The sequence below is a fragment of the Impatiens glandulifera genome, chromosome 5 (assembly GCF_907164915.1).
Source record: "Impatiens glandulifera chromosome 5, dImpGla2.1, whole genome shotgun sequence".
NCBI classification, from domain to species: domain Eukaryota; kingdom Viridiplantae; phylum Streptophyta; class Magnoliopsida; order Ericales; family Balsaminaceae; genus Impatiens; species Impatiens glandulifera.
The window spans coordinates 197,198-205,633 of NC_061866.1; the positions used below are offsets into that span (position 1 = coordinate 197,198).

The following is an 8,436-nucleotide window of genomic DNA, read 5'->3' on the forward strand; positions in this document are numbered from 1 at the left end:
GAACATAAGTATTTTTATTTTCTGAATTAGTATATTACATTTGTTAAAATAAAATAACAATTCTTTATTTTTTTCGATTTTTTAAATTATTTCCACACATTACACATTTTTTAAAACAATAAAACCATATTCGACAATTTTGAATGCATGTATCTCAAAAAAAAAATATTTAATTGTAAATACAAATACGTCCAAATTGTTATAGCGTTCAAAAAGTTATGTCGTTACGAAGTTCGTTTAAAAATAAATAAAAAAATCTATATCAATTCAAACTTTCTCAAATATTTCTTAAATTACACATTTTTTTAAGTTATTCAAACCAATTTTGGTAAATTAGAATGCGTAAATTCCAAAATAATACTCAATTTTTAAATAATACGTCCAAAACGTCTTTAAATATTATTTAATTTAAAAACATTAAAAACATAATAAATTAATTAAAAAAACAAAAATAATATGTAAAAATAATATGATGTATGAGTAAATTTAAAAAAAAAAAAGTCTCAAATACTAAAACATATCACACAATTTAATGTTCAAACCTTATTTAGTGAAAACTACCCATATTCGAAGCAATTAAAAACTAATTTATTGATGGAATGAAAGAACAATAATGAGTAGTGATACATGAAAATTATTACATTCATCGATCTTAATTAGCCTTGAGATTGGCAAACTAACACACTCTCTCTCTCTCTGCATAATGCTGATGAAATGAACATTATTAATAAAATGAAAGCAAGGAACGGGAATTAAGATGCTGCGAGAAAACTAGAATAGAAATAAGAGGTTGGTTCTAGAGCTCTATCCAGTGCCTCCAAGGACCTTCTTAAGCTTCTTGACCTGAGCATCATCAAGGAATGTGACCTCCTCAACGATGGCAGACGCCAAGTCATTTCCAAACAATGCGAAGTCGAGAATCTGCAACCCGGGGGAGGGATCACTGAAGCTAACGATGGCCAAGGCAGTGGTGGTCCCGGAGTTAAACTGAAAATGTAGCAATCCTTGTGGGAAGACCATAATGTCACCCTTGTTCAATGTCTTAAAATACACTTTATTCGCCGATGATATGAAACCAGCACAAATGGTCCCTTCCACCACGAACAGAACCTCCGAAGCTGACGGGTGCGTGTGCATTGGAACTACACCATCAACTAATAAATCAAGCCTCGCTAATGACACTCCAAGCCCGTTGATTCCAGGGAATTGAGCCGAGAAAGCTGGGGTCACGGCCGCCTTAATCAGTGGGTTTATTGCCCCCACTTTTCCAAGCCCAGAGAAGACAAAATCGTTTACCGTCACCTATATATATATATATACAATGAGCTAGAATTAAAACAATATATAATTTAATTAATGAATAAGACTGACTAAACTAACCTTGGAGGGATTCTTGCATGAGTAGCCAGCGGGGCCATCGGGCAAGGAGAGGTCCGCGACGCAGAAGTCAAGTGCGGAGGCGAGATGGAAGGGGGAGGAGATAAGGACTAAGAAAAAGAAGAGTGCTAACATTTTGATGAGCTTAATAAATTGACACTTTGATTGATATTATATGGCTGCATATCTATTATATATCTATATATACAGGAAATGAGATTTGAAAAAGCTTGGATAGCTGGATGGATGGATGGATGGATGGATGAATGCAGACAAATAGATTAATTTAAATTTGATGCAGCATGTGATCACCTTCGTCGTGACTCTCCACTCCTGTAAGGACAAGAAGGCTCTTTTTGTATCTAATTAATATTATATATATTAGCTAATGAAGCCCATTCTGATGAGAAGATATTTTAATATTGAGTCCGGCCAGGCCACTGAGGCCAGGCCAGGCCAAGCCAAGGTCAGGTCTTTATCTTCATCAAGGAGGGGAAGGAGATAGGGTCGGAAGGGGGCATTCATGCGTGTGTGGACGATAACCAATATAAAGTTCCCCATCTTCTAGGCTACCTCTTCTTTCATATCCTATCCTATCTATCCAATATCTATCTCTTCCATATGGAACAACATCCATCCATGTTCATTGTATTCTTCTTCCGGACTATTTATATATATAATATATATATTCAATCACTTTTACAACTAATACAAAATTAGTGATTATTTTTTAGATGATTGTTATAGTTAAAAGTTTGATTAATAATCAATTTTTGTTTTATAGGCTGGGTTTAAACAATACGGTCTCTACTTAGATCAGTCTCTCTCCAACAAAATTCAGCCAATTAATTACTTAGTTGTAGATAAATTCAATTTGTGTGGAGGATTATTGAGGTACTTATGTTGGATTTGAACTTTTCATATATATTTAAAATAAAAATAAAAAAATATTTAGGCAACCAAAACAAGGAAATTAAGGCTGTTGTTAATAAGATCAGTTTTATCTCTTTTATAACAAATTAATTTTCATATTGAAAAGTTATATATTAATTTAATTAGTAAATAATATCTAATAACATTTACAAAATTAAAATAAACAATTGATAATTTATATACCAAATTTTATAAACAATTTTAAAACAATTTTTTTTTCATGTGTGTTGTAATGCACATGTGGTGAATTTGATTGTGAAAGAAGATCTAAAGTATCAAAGGTGATTCAATTATTAAGATTAATAATTTAGTGCCTTACATAAGATCATCACCCTTTAGAACCCTTTAGATTAGAAGTTTTCAAAAAGATGGTCGAAAAACAAAAGTTTTCTACTAATAAACTTCTTCAATTGGATGTTCAAACAAGGTGGAATTCAACTTATATAATGTTTGAGTAGACATAAAAGTTTGAAAAAGTTTTTGAGAGACTTCTTGTGGAATAAATAAATTTTAAATATCTTCCTTACTTTTTAGAGGAGGAAGAGATAAATAATGAGAATATATGTGATCTTATGAAAAGGAAGAAAAAAATAAGAAATGATATCGGTAGAAAATGCTAGAATCTTTATACGTTTTTTTAAGATTTTCTATCATGTGAACCCCTAGCACTTTATGTGTGACATCTAGTTAATTTTTTAATAAACTTATATCGATTCAAATGAAAATATTTCAAATGGCTAAGAATAATGACCCAATAAGTGGAATGGCCAAGGGAATGACCAAAAAGTTTGATAATATTATGGAGAGATTGAAAAGAGTAACCTTGTTGTATATTGCGGTTGTCTTGGATTCAGTTACAAGTTGAAATATGTCAAGTTTTTCTTTAGGGCAAATTACCTGGGAGGCCCTCAAACTATCTCAATCGCTCACTTTTGGCCCTCAAATTAGTATTTGAAACAAATCGCCCCTTCAACTTTTATAAAGGTCACCAATGGCCCTTCCATCAACTTTTTAGTTAAATCTAACGGTTTAAGTTTAAAATATTATTTTTTTATATATTATCTTTAATCTTATATTTTATATTTATATATATAATTATTAAATAGCTTATATATAATATTATATATATATATATATTATTATTAAATTTTATATAATTATTAAATCTTTTATATAATAAATAAATAATATATATTATTTATTTTTATATATATATATATAATTTATATATATTATCTTTAATTAATTTATATATAATATTTATATAATATATATTTTAAAAAATAATTTAAGTGTTAAAAGTATTTGAGTAGTTAGAATATTATAATTACTTTTAATAAATTATTTTTAATATATATAAAACAAAGTTTAAAAATAAATTATATGGATTATCCCTAATAATTAATTATATATATATATAAATAAATTTATTTAAATTAATTAAAGATAATATATATAAATTATATATATATAGATAAAAATAAATAATATCTATTATTTATTTATTATATAAAAGATTTAATAATTATATAAAATTTAATAATAATATATATATATATAATATTATATATAAGCGATTTAATAATTATATATATAAATAAAAATATAAGATTAAAGATAATATATATAAAAATAATATTTTAAACTTAAACAGTTAGATTTAACTAAAAAGTTGATGGAAGGGCCACTTGTGACCTTTATAAAAGTTGAAGGGGCGATTTGTTTTAAAAATTAGTTTGAGGGCCAAAAGTGAGCGATCGAGATAGTTCGAGGGCCGCTCAGATAATTTGCCCTTTACTTTACTAATATTTGCAATTCTTTTGATGGAATAGTTTGGACAAATTTGGTTAAATATTTTATCACAAATTTATTGACTTTTATGTAAAAAAAAAAGTTTATGGATGGTGAAAGTTGTTCTTCAAATGGATTCCAAACAAAAGTATACGAAAACATTTTAGAAGATTATAAAAGTTGCTCATTAGTTAATCAATTTATGCAACATGTGAGGAGTAAAATTGAGGGAGAGTCAATCTAAGATTGAAAAATGCATATTCAATTAAATTATAGATCTTAATAATAAAGAGTTTGATTTATTGGCTTGATGAAAGTTAATGGATACAAATATCAAGTTCTTTCGTCAATTGCTAGAGATGTGTTAGCAATACAAATTTATATCGTTGTTTCGGAATCAATTTTTAGCATGGGAGAAATAGTTTTGGATGGATTTCGTAGTTCAAAGAGTCCTGCAACGGTGGAAGCACTTATTTGCACACAAGTTTGGTTGCCCTCAAAGCCTCTTCAACATGTGATCGAAGATATATTAAATGATATTCATATTCGAAGTTATTGAAGAATGTATGTGTTAATTGATAAAAAAAATTAAATTAATTTTTTTATATTCTAATATTTTTTGTTTGATATATGAATAAATGTCTATGAATGGGTTGTGAACGAGTCTTAAAAATGTATTGAATATTGCATAGATTGTGTTCAAAATAACAATTTTTGTTTTAAATTATGTCTAATGTTGAGCAGTTTTAGGGTATTATATTTGAAACAATTTTTAAAGTATTTTTTGTGTTAATTAAAATGATGTTGGTAGGTGATTTAAAGTTTAAATAGGTTTAGTGTTGTTTTTTAAACATGTTTGTGTTGGGATCATACACTTTTGTGTTTAATTATGTTTAAATTTGAGTATTTTTTAAATGTCCAGATTTTAAAACGTTTTTAGTGCTAGGTTTGAATTTTTCTTTTTGTAATTCTTTAAAGATAAAAATCGATCGAAATCGACCGAACCAATATTATAACCGATCAAATTGAAATGTCGTTCAACCGACAACCAGCAAGTGAAGATTTTGAAAAAATGATGTCGATGGTTGGAATTAATGTTTCTGTAAAAATATTTGCATGTCTTATTCTTTTTTTTAAATTAAGGAGAATAACATGACATCCCACAGTCATGTCCCACTTCAACTTAAAGCGTTTTTAGATGAAATCGAACACGTGATATTTTGGTCTCTTAAGTCTACTTTTACCACTAAGCTACCTTGATGGGTTAATATTTGTCTTGATTCTTAAATATATTATTTACAATTATTAAGTAATAATCACATATTATTATTAATATATTTACATAATAATTGAAATAAACACCAGACTTGTTGGGAATTTAGGATCTTGTTATCAAATTATGTTGATATAAATATGAAATTTGGAAGTGTTTTAAATATTTTATATGAGCCATTTTTTGTAACTAGTTTATTAGTATATACTAATCAATTATTCTTATTTTCTGTATAATGTAATCTAAAATTATATAATACAAAACAGACTTACATTAAATATATTTAGTATATACTTTTTGAAAATTTTCAGTTTAAAAAATCCTGCATATTTTTAATTTTTTCTTAATAACATAGTTTACATATTATTATGTTAGTTTAATCATTGTTCATTTATTTGTAGATTTTTGTTAGCTTAATAATTACTTAGTGATAGATTATAATTTGTTAGTATTTATTTGATTGGTAAAATAAATTGTTATACTTACATTTTTATTTGATTGAATATTAATTTGATGTCATTATTTTTATTTAGATGGATGATCAACATAAATCTCAACAAAATTAATATATTCAACAAATTCAGCCGCTAAATCTCAACAAGTTCAATCTACACAAGTTTTTGTTGAAAATTTCAAACATCTATTGTTGTTGATGATAATGATAATTTGGAAAAAGAAAAAGGAAAGTAGGGAGTGGAAGTAAAGTTACTCCTCCAACTAGGAAATAATCTGAAGTTTGGAATCATTTAACTAATTGCATTCCAAACATTCCTAAGAAAATATGTAATTAATATGGAAAAGACTATGATTCTGCAAGAGATAGAACAAGTAATGTGTGAGGTCATTTAAGGAATTAGGTCATAATCTTAATTAGGAATTAAGGTGAAATTTAATCCAAATGAAATTTACACCAAATTTAAATATGAATTTATAGTAAAATTTAATCCAAATGAAATTCAGGATTCATAAAATAAAGTGAAATTTAATTGAAATAAAAGTGAATTGTTAATTATTTAATTATTATTAATTCATTGAGTGAGGTAATTAACAAATATTGAATACGTTCAATATTGTTAATTGTCATTGTAACAATTATAAATTTATTGTTGCTATCAATTGTTATTGATCATTATTGCTAGTGGCAGTTGAAACTATGTGAAGATGAAAAAAATGAAGAGACAAGAAATGTAGTTGGATATAAATTAGTGGTGGTTGGATTAAAGAATTTAATGATTAGTTTTAGAATTTAATATTCAGCTATATGTATCCCTTCACTTTAATTATATCAATATTGTTCATTATTTTTGTGAGTGTTCTTCGAGTTCTTCAATTAACATTTTTCCGTTGAAATCCGGTAATAGTTCAGTGCGTTGGTCAACTCCGTTGCGTAGTGATTCTAGTACAGAATCACTACTATATTCGTTGTTCCTTAGGAGACAGCCATATACGATAAGCTTCAGCACAAATAGGAGACGATAGAACTATTTTAAGGAAAATGTGTTTAACACATGTCTCGAATCAATATTGTGTTACAGTGATTTCGTTCTTTATACATTGTACTATATTTGATTTATTTTTAACATTTTTCTCTTATATATTTTCTGTTTATTTAAAGACAAAAATACTAACAAAAACTTGACTGAGTTGTTTTGTGTTTTGAAACCAGAAATAGTGATGACAATTCTATAAAAGTTAGTTCTGAAATATAATGTTGAAGTTTGAAGGAAGGCTTTGACTTCAATGATTATTATCAATGAGATGTTTTTTAGAGCGGTTGAGGGAAAATGCTTTAAGTGATTTTGCCGAGCAATGCAACATAAATTTCATGTTCTTTCTAGTGTTATAGTGGCTAATGATTGTATCAAACTCTTTTTTAGAAGAGAAGGATAAATTTAAAGGAAGTTTGACACGTGGACTTATATATAGAACACCAATTTATGTGTTTAACGGCACATTTGATAGATAAAAATTAGAACTTGCATAAGAAAATTATAAATTTTTGTCAAGCTTCAAATCATGGAAATATGGTTGAACATTGTATGATAAATTGGAGAATTGAATATATTTTATGTATTATGGTGGATAATGTTAGCTCTAATGATATTTCTCTTAATCATTTGAAAAGATTAACGAAGGATTTGAAATCCATCATTTTGGAAAACAAATTTCTTCATGTGCATTGTACCGCTCACGTTGTGAATTTAGTTTTGAAAGAAGGTCTAAAGGATCAAAATGATTCAATTATAAAGATTTGTAACGTAGTGTGTTACGTAAGATCATTGCCCTTTAGATTATAAGATTTCAAAAAGATGGCTGAAATAAACTTGTTCAATTGGATGTTCAAACACGTTGGAATTCAACTTATCTATTGCTTGAGTCGGTAGAAAAGTTTGAAAAAGTTTTGAGAGAGTTGAGGAATAAATAAATTTTAAATACTTGCTTTTTTTTCTTTTTTTAGAAAGAAGAGGTAAATAATGAGGATATATGTGATCTGTAGGAAGAGAAAAAAAAGAATATCAGTCCACCAATAAAAAATGATTGGAAAAAGGCTAGAATCTTTATACAATTTTTGAAGATTGTATATCATTTGACCTTAAATGTCTCTAGGACTGTACGTATGAATCTAGTTAATTTCTTGTACGTATGAATCTAGTTAATTTCTTAATGAGTTTATATCGATTCAAATGAAAATATCTCAAATGGATAAAAATAGTGACCCAATATTTAGTGGAATGGCCAAGAGAATGACCAAAAGGTTTGACAAATATTAGGGGAAGTTGAAAAGAGTAATATATTGTTGTATATTGCGGTTGTCTTTGATCCAAGTTGAAATATGTCAAGTTTTGCTTTACTAATATGTGCAAATCTTTTTGATGGAATAGAAAGATTAAATATGGTTAAATATTCTCTCAAAGAATTATAGGACTTTTATTCCAAAAAAATGTTCATGGATGGTGGGAGTTGTTCTTTAAATAGATTCCAAAAAAAAGTATATGAAAACATTTTGAAAGATTGTGAAAGTTGCTCATTAGTTAATCAATTTATGCAACATGTGAGGAGTA

The 8,436-nt window shown here is 27.3% G+C and overlaps 1 protein-coding gene across 1 annotated transcript; it reads right to left on the bottom strand.

The window, feature by feature from the left end:
• Positions 1 to 572: 572 nt before the first annotated feature.
• Positions 573 to 1,678, bottom strand: LOC124940574 (auxin-binding protein ABP19a). The gene is made up of 2 exons (XM_047481101.1): positions 1,381 to 1,678; positions 573 to 1,302 (listed from the first exon to the last, which is right to left on the bottom strand). Exons 1-2 carry the CDS (start codon positions 1,510 to 1,512, stop codon positions 805 to 807), a joined length of 630 nt encoding a protein of 209 aa, XP_047337057.1. The 5' UTR covers positions 1,513 to 1,678; the 3' UTR covers positions 573 to 804.
• Positions 1,679 to 8,436: the final 6,758 nt, after the last annotated feature.

Coding starts and splice junctions, on each gene's coding strand:
- LOC124940574 (XM_047481101.1), bottom strand. CDS start 1,512: ATGTTAGCACTCTTCTTTTTCTTAGTCCTTATCTCCTCCCCCTTCCAT. Junction 1,303..1,380: donor CATGCAAGAATCCCTCCAAG/GTTAGTTTAGTC, acceptor ATATATATATAG/GTGACGGTAAACGATTTTGT.